We start from the raw sequence: 12,231 nt of genomic DNA on the forward strand, positions 1-12,231 counted from the left end.
TCGTTATTTTTTTTTAGCTTACGATAAAACAAAGCCGGAAAATTTTGGGTGATCTCAATAGTAAATAAAGCAGAAAAAGCCTTTTTGAATCACCAAGGTTAGTTAAATTAGAGATATTATAATTCAGTTTTATTTATTCCGCGAAGGGCAAATATCCTACACTTCCGATTACCGTTTTTCCGTTTCTTAGAAGCCGCGTGCTTTATGGAGCTAAAATGAAGTCGAAGTGAGTAGTTACGCGTTGTCCACGTGTGACTATTTTATTCGTCTTTCTGCTGCATTTCTTTTTTTTAATTCGAGGAAGCGTAAACACAGTTACTGGAAAGCTGACGTTTTTCATTTCAGACAGAACTCTGAACAGGAAAGGAATATAATTTCGTCGCAAACTGTTCCTCCGTTAGCAAGTGCTTTGGAAAAGTCCCTCGTGGAGAAAAATGATGCTGAGACGAAAGCTAAGCAGCATCTTGAAAATTCAAAAGAACTAGCTTTTCAAGACTTCAAAGATCACTGTGATGTAAATCTTCTTCCAAACGGTTCATGTACGTGCTGCGGACCTATGCTTTGGTTGACTAATCTCATGTCTTTTATCTAAACCGTGTATTTGCATACAGCTCATTGTAAACGGGCATTGTAAATCACATTAGTACAAAGCCATTGTAAATCTCATTTTTGATTTAATAAAGGTCCTGATAAAGGAAGGATAACCTAAACTTAAGAGAACTTTCAAGACCTTATAATTGCATTGAAAGATGCCACTTAGGCTCGGGCCAAACGTCAAAATTCACATGAGTTGAACCTAATGCAAATGAGCCAAACCTATTGTTTTTGGTCCTTTGCATTAGGTTCGACTCATGTGAAGTTCGACGTTTTGCCCGGGCCTTAGCGCTACAACTTTAAACACCTAGTTGAGATTTAGAGTAACCGAGTTATTCTTTGCTTTTGCGTGATCCCGTATCTCCAACTCGCTGGTTCTGTGCTCGTGTACCGGTACACAGGAGCCGATACAAAAGACGGTCTGTTATAGGGGGTCGTTCAGTCAGCAGACCGCCACGTTTTTTTTTTTTTTTTCATCTTAGACCGCCAGTTTCTATAATTTTCTGCTGAGACCGAGACCGCCATAAATCTTTTGACCGAAGACCGCTAGAAAATAAAGAATGTGCCCGCTTACCGACGCTCAAAATCGGCTTAAACCACCAGACTACCGGAGTATAAAAGACACTCACAAAAGACCAAACAATACAAAAAAGGTAACCAAACACTCCCAAACAAAGAAAATACAATGGCTATTCCCTTGTGCACCGGTACAGTCGGTACACGAGCACAGCCTACTCGCTTCTTGCAACACAACAAGTAGCCTTTTTCTTTTCCAAACCATTCCAGTAAGGAAACGAAAGCTAGATGCGTCAAAAATCGCCAGTGCGATAAATTAGGAAAAAGAAAAGATCGTCCCTTTTGTTGTCTTATCCATAGTTAGAGGAGGGGACTATTTTCTTAATGAGACCTTTATTTCCGACAAAACTGCTGAATATTCTTCGCATTAAACCCTCGAGCATTGTTTAAGAGCAAAGACCATGACTAGGTGCAATAAGTGGCTTGCATTGCATTGATATTTTAGCGTCCAAATAGAAAACACACACATCAAGTCAGTAGCTATGGTGTCTTGGCGAAGTGTACTCGTGTCTCGCCGCCGCACTATTCTGTATGTCGTGTCCTTGACATTTACTGTGTCCCTTAGACATTATTTGGCCTCTCTACCTCTTATGGCAAAAGAAGTTCAAGCTGCATCACAAAGAGTAGCTGATGATTTCAAGATTGCTTTACTGAAACGAGAAAATCGTCCTTTCCTTGCTGCAACAAGGAAAAACAGCAGTAAAACTACTGGCTCAGCAGTTTGTGTTGTGGATCCTGCGATCACAGATTGTCAAAATATGGGCTTTGCAGCATTTCTGCTTTACACTTTGGATTATATCATGATATGTAGTGCTTTGGGAATTAACCGAGCAACTGTATTTTGGAGAGCTTGTTATTCAGTTTGCTCGAGGGATCCCACAGTGAATTCGTGGGACTGGTATTTTGAACCTGTTAATCGCGGATTGGAGTCGAAAGTTAAAAACGTTTTATGTCCTTTGTGGATCACGGATGGCATTCAAGATTTGTTTGACTTTAGAATGATTAACAATGAAAGTTTTAAGAATCGAACTGATGTAGATGGATTTGAGTCAAGTGAAATAATAACCACACAGGAACGGATGAGAGTAAATAAACTGATTCAACAGTACGTTAAACCTAATTCTAGAATAAAGGAGAAAGTAAGGATGTTTTACCAGCGATATCTGGCAGGGTTCAATGTTTTAGGAGTTCAAGTTCGAGGTACAGATCATTGGATTGAAACAAGCGAGAAAAGGCTGCCATCTTTGATGAGTTGGGTTAAGAGAGCACGGTCAATTCTTGAGACGTTACCGCGACCAAGAAAGATTTTCATTGCTAGTGACAACAATGAAGTTATCCAAAACTTTGTGTCCTTATTTGGAAAAGAAACGGTGAGCCAGTTTCAATTCCTGTTTATTGTTCAATTTGCGTCAGGCTTGAGTGGGAGGCGCGGTGGCCTAACGGTTAGTGCGCCGGACTCCGGATCGAGCAGTCCGGGTTCGAGGCCTGGCCGGGGTCAATGTGTTGTGTTCTTGGGCAAGACACTTTACTCTCGCAGTGCCTCTCTCCGCCAAAAATGGGTACCGGCGACATAATGCTGGGGAGGTCCCCTGCGATGGACTAGCATCCCATTCAGAATGTGTGCAAACTTTTGTAAGAAATTGTTATAGAAATAGTACGGTGAAAGAAAATTTCAACGGTGGGAAACTCCCTGGAGATCAATTATCGAATTTCCCATCCATAAGTTGCGTATAAATCTTATCTTTCCAGGGACGGCGTTAACTTTCGGAAAATTTTAAGACTTTGTGAAATTTTGGCGGGAATTGCGAAGGAACTCACACGCGCGAAGCGTTTTACTGCTGTGTGTTTGAGCCCAGAGTCCGCCAGTTTGCAATCTCTCCTGGGTACGAGTCTGACGGTGAATGCTGTTAAAAGATCCTAACCAGCACAAATCATTCAAGCTGTGTGCGCCATTATAGTATTGCAATAACTGTTGTATATATATTTTGTACGCAGGTTGTTTTCACGGAGGCTGTCAGAGCAAAAGCATATCACGATCAAATTGCCCCGCATGATTTTGAATTCGAGCACAATTCCGCTGACCCATACGAGCGAGAAATTGGCACTCAAGTGTTGATGGATATTTTGCTGTTAGCCAAGTGTGATCACTTCTTACACACCGAGTCCAGCGTAGCCTCTCTTGCCAGCTACTTCAACCCACATATGACCAGCTACTTCCTGCAGGATGAAAAACATACCAAGGTTTGTTTGAATTCAGTATAATATCTGTATCCTCTTGATCTCTTTTATTTAAGTAAGTTTTAGCAGTTCATTGCTGGAGGATATTTCAAGGGTTATGTGGCACATTCTCGTCACCATAGCCCTTATCGTTTCTCATAGCAGGCGAAGACTTGGCACGCGAAACAAAGGGCTCTGGGGAAATAGGATTTTTGAATTAATTCGAATTTTTTTGATTGGCTGTTTGGAACAAAGAATTCCTAAACGGAAGTTAAAAAACGCAACAACTCTCTCATACATTGTTTGGAAACATCATAACTGCATAGATGAGGACCGGAAGTGAAGACCTGTGTCCCCAGAGCCCTTGGTTTTTCGTGCCAAGGCCCCGCCGGTTAAGAAAAACGAAAAGGGGTATGGGGACGAGAATGTATGTAGCATTGCAACTAACTTTAATTAAAATTTGCAGGAACAAGAAAAAGTTCCTGTTGATGAATCAAGAGAAATGGAACAACAAAAGCCTGAAGAGTTGAATGACATTCTGGAGTGTTTTAAGAAGAATTATTTAGGAAGTGCTTGCCCAAATATTGCCAAGGGACTATTCGTTAACCTTGAACAAGTGCAAAGATTCTTGACAACTGAAGTGCCATAAATAATTATTTCAGAATCAGAATTAACAAGAAAAAAAAAACAGGAGAAAAGAAATTTCTCGCGAAGAGATTTGAACTCTTGACCGGGACTCGTTCCAGTCTTCTCTTACGAGAAAATTGCAATACGCGAAAAAAACCCTGACCCCTGGTTTACAAGACCATTGCTTTAAACACTGAGCTTCAGAGGCCAGTTAGTTAAGAACTTTGCTCTGAAGAACTTTGTCGGCGTGTGATTCTTTGGAGAGAGTAGATTGCGTGGTGTAGCGCCATTTCCAATTTCGTGAAACGATACAAGACTGAGACAAAGATTGATCACAGTCTTTGGCTTTACTAAAAGAAAAACGAATGGAAAACTCTGTATTTAAAGTCAAGCGACAACAAGTAATGTCGTAACATTTCAATGATAAAAGTGAAACAAACAACAATGAGTAAAAAAAAAGCCCCCGAAGAGATTTGAACTCTTGACCCCTGGTTTACGAGACCAGTGCTCTAACCACTGAGCTACGAGGGCGGGTATAGGATAACTTTCATAAATGCGCCTATACACCATGCAGGCGCAGATTAAGAGAGCAGAGGACCCTTTGAGATATTCAACATTAATACGCCTTATTTTGCAATCTGGCACAATGTTCTGGTAGGTGATGCCCCAACACCCCCATAGAGAGTCGCAGATTTGTCACCCGTGCCAAAAATCTTAGTATTGCTTCGCATCAGGCAACAGAATCAAGCGCCTGTTTACCGGAACGCTGGGCCTTTACCCCGAAAGCTACTCTCCTCGCAGTTTCAGGCGCGGCGGGACAACTTACTAACTGTCTTTCATGAACATTTACTTCAGCTTCATAGCGATTGGCGCTCTGACGCGTACAAACATTACTGGACACTCCCGCTTAGTACACGCTCCTGCGTAACCGACCAAGGAGGATTGGAACCTGGTGCCATACTGCTTTGCGTAGCCTGCTGAGGCAATTTTGCCACGTCGAATTCAATCGTATTTCAGCAAGAAGCTGACATTATGCATGGCTGCGGGCATCCATGGATAATAACCCTTCAATGTTTATATTACATTAGCCGTAACTCGCTTAATAAAAAGAAAATCCAATCCTCTATATAACATAACTAGACTGTTCACTGCCCCTATTTTACTGCTTATAAAACTCAATCATCGTAATTTCCCTGCTCAAACTACATCCTATATCCACGGTACTCCATCTGGGAAAATGATTATTATACAAGGTTTTTGTGAAAGAAAATTCTTTATTGAAAGAGCTTGGCGGCTGAGCAAACTTTTGAATAATGCTAAGATTTTTAAACTGCAATAAAGAACAGAACACTAAAAAAATAACTTCAGAGATAAATACTACTTAACTGAATCACTCCCAAGAATGCTTCTAAGCGATGTCACAAAAATTCCAACGATAGCAAAATTATGTTAACAGGTCCTCAAAATAAATTACTGCTTCCGTCCCACGTGACCGGCAAGACTGCATAATTATCCTAACTTATTTACTCTCAGTCAAAAGTTAGAATAACTATAACCGGCAATTTACATTTTGCGTCTTGGATTAAAATAAATTAGGCATTTTCGGATTTTCTTTGTGTTTATACAGGAAAGGAATCATGGTGTTTTTATGCCATTTGGAGGCGATTTGAAGCCATTTCAGTGGGTTTTTAGAGAGGAAACCAGCGAACCTAAAACCCACTGAAATGGCTTCAAATCGCCTCCAAATGGCATAGAAACACAAGATGTACACAGAAGAGGATAGGTAAGTCGATTTTATTGGATATTTTTCCTCTATTTTGAATTATTTTTTACGATCGGTAAATTCCCATACAAACCCTTATAATAACGTTATTACGCAATGTCATATGTGGTCTATATGTTGACGGCTCCTTTAGGAGCTTGGGCTACCTGTGGAATAATAACCACACAGGAACGAATGAGAGTAAATGAACTGATTCAACAGTACGTTAAACCTAATTCTAGAATAAAGGAGAAAGTAAGGATGTTTTACCAGCGATATCTGGCAGGGTTCACTGTTTTAGGAGTTCACGTTCGAGGTACAGATCACTGGAAGGAAACAAGCGAGAAAAGGCTGCCATCTTTGATGAGCTGGGTTAAGAGAGCACGGTCAATTCTTGATACGTTGCCGCGACCGAGAAAGATTTTCATGTCTAGTGACAACCATGAAGTTATTCACATGTTTGTGTCCTTATTTGGAAAAGAAACGGTGAGTTATTACGTTATCGCTAGTGATAACAGCGAGGTTGTCAAGATGTTTGTGATTTGTGTTTACCCTTTAATTTCAGTCACGATGTAGATGCAAAGGCCTACCATTGCCTTTGAAATTTTTCTTGAGCTGGCAAAGCATTGTACTCTCGAGGCGCCTCTAACCCTAATACCCACTTGCTGTTTGTTATTTACCTTAAGGTTACTATTTTAACTTTAGCGATTTTCCGAAAATTAAAAAAAAAAACCAATTTTAATATACAGATAAGATGAACATAAATGTTCGGTAATAGAACAAAGTCGCTTAAAATTGAACAAACATTATCATTGTCAGAAAGAACAAAGTGAATTGCAAATGTTTGAAAGTGGGTCCTCGTCTGGGATATCAGTCATATTCTCCACGATGCCGGCAATCCCAGCTCCCTCCCAACCCTGCTTATATTTGTTGTCCTTCCTTCTGACGTTGTCATGTTGTTGAACAGGGCCACTTCATTTAATTTTGGCGGGCGGAGGTATTAATTTAACGCGTATTAAATTTGACCGAGACAAATTTTAGCGAGTACTAAATTTAGCGATTTTGGCCCAACTCGCCAAAATCGCTAAAATTAGTAGCCGCTAACAATAGTAACCTTAAGGTATAAGTTGACAAGAAGTCAGATACTAGGCAAGTAGCGTGTCATTCTCGTCCCCATAGCCCTTCACGGCGTTTCTGTTAACCGGCTTGGCACGAGAAAACGAAGGGCTCTGGGGACATATGATTTTTTAATTAATTCGAATTTTTTTGATTGGCTGCTAAGAGAAACGAAAGTGCTATGGGGACGAGAATGGTAGCGTGTAGTTTTCAATTTGCCTAGTTCATGTACGGCTTTTTTCCAAGGCTTTTGCGGTATTGTTAACGTCACTTCTCGTTTCGGTGACGTATCCGAGGCGAACGCTCGGATCACGTGATCCGAAACGGGTTGACTGCGACAAAAATAGAGGCCTAGGAACAAGGCAAGTTTCCAATCTCTTCTCAACTGAACAACAAGAGTCTGGCTTTGCCTTCTTTGGACCAGGAAAATTGACCTGATATAATGCTTTGAAAGAAAGCTTTAAACGGACAATAGTTGCTCTGTGTGGGTAGGCGCGGTGGCCTAATGGTTAGCGCGCCGGACTCCGGATCGAGCGGTCCAGTTTCGAGCCCTGGCCAGGGTCACTATGTTGTGTTCTTGGGCAAGACAATTTACACTCACAGTACCTACCTCCGCCTAGGTCTATAAATGGGTACCGGTGAATTTGATGCGGGGGGCACCCCTGCGATGGACTAACATCCCATCCAAGGGGGGAGTAGAAATTCTACTAGCCTCTTCATGCTAAGAAACCGGGATAAGCTCTGGTCCTGATTTCACCGCGGTAAAACGTAAAAAATAAGAAAAGTACTTCAAAGATAAGGTTTTTATTTCCACTGTTCAAAGTTCGATACTTAATAAGTATTCTTCTGGTTTACTAAATTGTTTGGAACTTTACTAAAAAAGTTCTAAGTGTTTGAAAACGGCGAAATGCCGACTGTCGGCGCCATTGTCAAAGCAATTTTGCTCGGGTGCGGAGCATTTTAAAAGTGAAGAATCCCGTTTGAGGGAACTGAAAAAGATATTTACCCTCAGCAGCTATTTTACATTTCGTTACCGATGCTTCCACGTTAACGTGAATGATTTCTCTCGAAATAAGAAAACAAAAACAGCCTCAGACGTTTGACCGCGGGCCACTTGACTCGACAACAGCCGGGCTTTTGCGCGTGCTAAGTTTATCTGTGTACGTCGTTATGGATTGTAATTACTGTCATGTAAATGATTTGTTCTCAGGTTGTTTACACGGAGGCCGTTCGGGCAAAAAAAGTACCACGATCAAATCCCACCGCATGGGTTTCAATTTGAGTACAATGCCGCTGACCCATACGAGCGAGAAATTGGCTCTCAAGTGTTGATGGATATTCTGCTGTTAGCCAAGTGTGATCACTTCTTAAACACCGAGTCCAGCGTAGCCTCACTTGCCAGCTACTTCAACCCACATATGACCAGCTACTTCCTGCAGGATGAAAAACATACCAAGGTTTGTTTCAAACTCTTGCAATATTTCAAAGGTCGACAGAGGAGTAGAATTTAGTTGCGAATAAGGTAACAAGTTACTTTTAAAAATGGTCTGCTCAAAAAAAGGAAAGAAGTAAAGTTAGAAGGAATCTGTCACCCAGACTCCTATTATTACTAGATTGTTTCTAAAATATTGTTACATTGCATTGCAGAACGAAGGAAAGATTCGCTTAAGAAGTGGCATTAATGAAACAAGGAAAACTAAACAAGAAGAAGCTGAAGATTGGGATGAAATACTGCAGTGTTTTCAGAGGAATTCTGTGGGAAGTGCTTGTCCAAATACTGCTAAGGGAATATTTGTCAATTTTGAACAAAGTAGAAGGTTCTTGAGACCTCGTCCTGAGGAAATTTGACTTCGACAAAGAATCGGATTTCAAACCCAAGGGGGCTCCCATGAGAATGGAACAGAAAAGCTCTTTGGAAAATTTAAAATAAATCTCTTTTCGATTAGAGTCTAATCGATACTTTGTTTCATGTTCGATGTTTCATCCGCGTATAACTCTAAACATGATTGGTGTTCTGTCCTGAACACCCCAAGTGAGACACAAGCATCCACCCGACCCTTTCAAATGGAGGACTACCTCCCCTCCTCTTCTCTCTTCGTGGTTTAAAGTTCCTCAAACGAATCTTAATTAAAAACCTCTCCTGTAATTGCATTCAGCTGTATAGGTTACGAGAAAAACAAATAAGGAATGAAACCGAAACTCATACCAGAGAATATAATATTAAAATAATATAAGAATATAATAATAAAATAACTTCCGTACAGCAGAATGGATTATACTGGACATACACACAGCCACCGAAGACATCTATTTCACTTTTATAAAAAGCAAAACGATCATAAAAGAACTGCAGTCAGCAAAAAAATAGCCCCCGAAGAGATTTGAACTCTTGACCCCTGGTTTACAAGACCAGTGCTCTAACCACTGAGCTACAGAGGCCAGTTAGTGTGAAACTTGACTTAAAATAATTTTGTAGTTGTGATTCTCGGAGTAGAAGGGTTGTGTTACTCAGGCCATTTGTTTCTTGCTCATTTGTTGAAGATCAAGGAGAAGAAAATCATTGAGATAAGAGAGGTCTCAGGTTTTCACCTTTATCAAAAGGAAAAATTAAAAGAAATAATAAAAGATTTCCAGTATTAAAAAAAAGCCCTCGAAGAGATTTGAACTCTTGACCCCTGGTTTACAAGAACAGTGCTCTAACCACTGAGCTACGGAGGCCTGTTAGTGGAGAATTTGACTTAAAACACATTTCTATAGTGTGACTAATATTCGTTTGCAATTAATTGTTAGTTTAAGCAGGTCATTCAATTTTGTTCTCGTTCGTCTACTTAATCTCGCTTTGCGATCTATGAGAAAAAAAGGAAAAAATCTTACAACTTGAAGAAAAATGACGAATTTAAGTGGCATCATGTGATTATAGATAAAAGAACTGCTGTAAATAAAAAGAAGCCCCCGAAGAGATTTGAACTCTTGACCCCTGGTTTACGAGACCAGTGCTCTAACCACTGAGCTACGAGGGCGGGTGGAAGGGTACCTTTAATAAATACAATGATATCTCCGTGCGCTTCTCAGGGATCTGTTCTTCCCAAAAGCAATCTAACAACTTACATTTATTTGAGCAGATTGATGGGTTTGGGAAACAAAAGACAAATCAAAAGCTTAGCTGTTGCACAGTCAAATCGGGCGTTGAGGTTTAGCCGCTTATTGTTTGATAGATTAAAAACATGATGGTTTTTCATCAGTATAGCGCAGATATAAAGTTGTCCTACATTTGACTGTCTGTATTTTTATTAAGCCGGGTTTACACGGGCAATTTTTATGTGACAAATATATTTGATCGTGTAGATGACACAACAATTATCTTCTTTGTCATATCCAAAGTTTAGTGCGCCAATAGTGACCTTGGACAGCAGAGATACGCACAGAGATATGCGCGCATAGTGCTTAGTGGGAGTTTGGGAGTTTGGGGACCACATTTTATTTGACGAGTTACTTCAAATGGCTTCCATGTTGCAACGAGAAGAAATCGCGGCAAAACTACTGGCTCCGGCGCAGTTTGTGTTGTGGATCCTGCGATTAAAGATTGTAAAAACATGGATTTTGCGGGTTTTCTTCTTTATACTCTGGATCATATCATCTTTTGTCAGGCTTTGGGGATCAACCGAGCAACTGTGTTTTGGAGAGCTTGTAATTCAGTTTGCTCGAGGGATCCCACAGTGAATTCGTGGGACTGGTATTTTGAACCTGTTAATTATGGATTGGAGTCGAAAGTCGAAAACGTTTAATGTCTTTTGAAGGCAGCTGATGGCCAAACAATAGAAAGTTTAAAGATGAATTCCAGTCCGTACTGCGCAATCTCGGTTGCAATGTTTATGTGAGCCCACACGAAGGAATGTTTACAAGCAAAACTAAACATTCCGCGACAAACTTACCTTTTTCTTCATTATTAACTCCAGATATCCTTGCAGAACAAATAATAACGAGTAGAAGAACCTTGACGCTATTTCAAACCGACGTTTCAGCTCATCGGGAATTCCTGAACGAAACGAACCGTAATGGCGGACTAAAAAACTTCATGTATGCTGTCATCGAAGTGTAACGTTTCAACGAATTCAAAACAAAAACGAAAACAAACCCCGAGTCTGCGCAGTACGGACTGGAAATCAGCTTTAAGTAAAAAGGCTCAACTTAATTTAAGACCGATCTTTTAGACAACAGTTTTAAGAATTGAAGTGATGTGGATGGATTTGAGTCAAGCAACTTCCACTTTTTGAATTCGAAATATTGTCTACACTGAAAATTAGTTGAAGTAAATTGGAGAAAACCTTCTTTTAATGGAAATAGTGGGAAAAAATCGCCATTTCGGATCATATGACGTCACACGGTTTTGTTGTGCAACCATATCAACCTCGTTCCCATGGCCTCACTCCTTTACCTCCCTTGTCGTTGCAGCCAGGTCTCTCTCCGCGACGACAAGGGAGAGAAAGGAGGCCCTGGGAACGAGGTTTCTTTTTTATTTGTTAAATTTCATTTTTACGTCACGGAACGTCTGCCCCACATCAATAAATAATAATTAAAACTTTATTTACCCTGAAGGACCAATCAGTGATCATTAGATCACTGGTATAAACTGGCAAACAGCATTAAGTATAAAATACATCTATTCCGGCTTAAAGTTGTAGAAGATTTATATACATATTAAAAATTGACATTAAAAAAAAATACAAGTATTCTGGAGTTTATGTATAAAATTCAAGCATTTAAAAATTGAACCTAATTTACAGTACAAAAAATAACAAAAAGGAAATTGAACCTAATTTACAGTACATATATGATTTATACGGTCCTGTTCCATAAAATGCTTAAAAATGTGTTTCTTAAACTTAGATAGAGTGTTTAATTCTCTCATTTCCCTTGGTAATCCGTTCCATTCTCGTGCAGCGTCACACTTGAAAGTAGACTGACCCATTTTCGTTTTAGTTAAAACAATAAAACTGAAAGCGAGAACAAGCTCAAGAATGCTAATTAACTTACTGAGACCTACTATAAAACGTATTAATAAGCTAGCTGGCAGGGGCTCAGATCCATCGCTATGTTGTTTAATGTATTTGAGACCTTACTTTCCATGAAATCCCGAAAATAAACCGTCGGGAAAAACCTGTTCCATCGATTTACTTTTAAGTGCGTGAGAAAACAACTGAGAATTAAAGTTTAATAGTGGACTACAAAATTCACAGCATCTATCTTCTAATAAAGGAATAAATGGCCATAGAGTGTGTTCGTGGCGGCCATGTTGGAGGAGTGAAACAATAAAAGATATTTGCATAAAAATGATTTTT

At 40.0% G+C, this 12,231-nt stretch overlaps 1 protein-coding gene, 4 non-coding genes and 1 pseudogene across 6 annotated transcripts; 2 read left to right on the forward strand and 4 right to left on the reverse strand.

Annotated features, from left to right (window-relative positions):
* The first annotated feature begins 1,652 nt into the window (after nt 1–1,652).
* Nucleotides 1,653–4,036, forward strand: LOC144666666 (uncharacterized). The gene is made up of 3 exons (XM_078528057.1): nt 1,653–2,540; nt 3,166–3,411; nt 3,854–4,036. The coding sequence occupies exons 1-3, from the start codon at nt 1,653–1,655 to the stop codon at nt 4,034–4,036; spliced, it is 1,317 nt and encodes a 438-aa protein (XP_078384183.1).
* A 436-nt stretch (nt 4,037–4,472) lies between these two features.
* On the reverse strand, nt 4,473–4,545 carry Trnat-cgu (transfer RNA threonine (anticodon CGU)). Its single transcript has one exon. It is a non-coding gene; the product is annotated as a tRNA-Thr (tRNA).
* Nucleotides 4,546–5,893: 1,348 nt separating this feature from the next.
* LOC144666667 (uncharacterized) lies at nt 5,894–8,748 on the forward strand (annotated as a pseudogene). The gene is made up of 3 exons (XR_013573218.1): nt 5,894–6,262; nt 8,103–8,349; nt 8,540–8,748. The product of XR_013573218.1 is annotated as an uncharacterized LOC144666667 (transcript).
* Nucleotides 8,749–9,258: 510 nt separating this feature from the next.
* On the reverse strand, nt 9,259–9,331 carry Trnat-ugu (transfer RNA threonine (anticodon UGU)). Its single transcript has one exon. It is a non-coding gene; the product is annotated as a tRNA-Thr (tRNA).
* Nucleotides 9,332–9,537: 206 nt separating this feature from the next.
* Trnat-ugu (transfer RNA threonine (anticodon UGU)) lies at nt 9,538–9,610 on the reverse strand. Its single transcript has one exon. It is a non-coding gene; the product is annotated as a tRNA-Thr (tRNA).
* A 229-nt stretch (nt 9,611–9,839) lies between these two features.
* Trnat-cgu (transfer RNA threonine (anticodon CGU)) lies at nt 9,840–9,912 on the reverse strand. Its single transcript has one exon. It is a non-coding gene; the product is annotated as a tRNA-Thr (tRNA).
* Nucleotides 9,913–12,231: the final 2,319 nt, after the last annotated feature.

This window comes from Oculina patagonica, chromosome 9 (genome assembly GCF_052425735.1).
Source record: "Oculina patagonica isolate OP01 chromosome 9, crgOcupat, whole genome shotgun sequence".
Lineage (NCBI taxonomy): Eukaryota > Metazoa > Cnidaria > Anthozoa > Scleractinia > Oculinidae > Oculina > Oculina patagonica.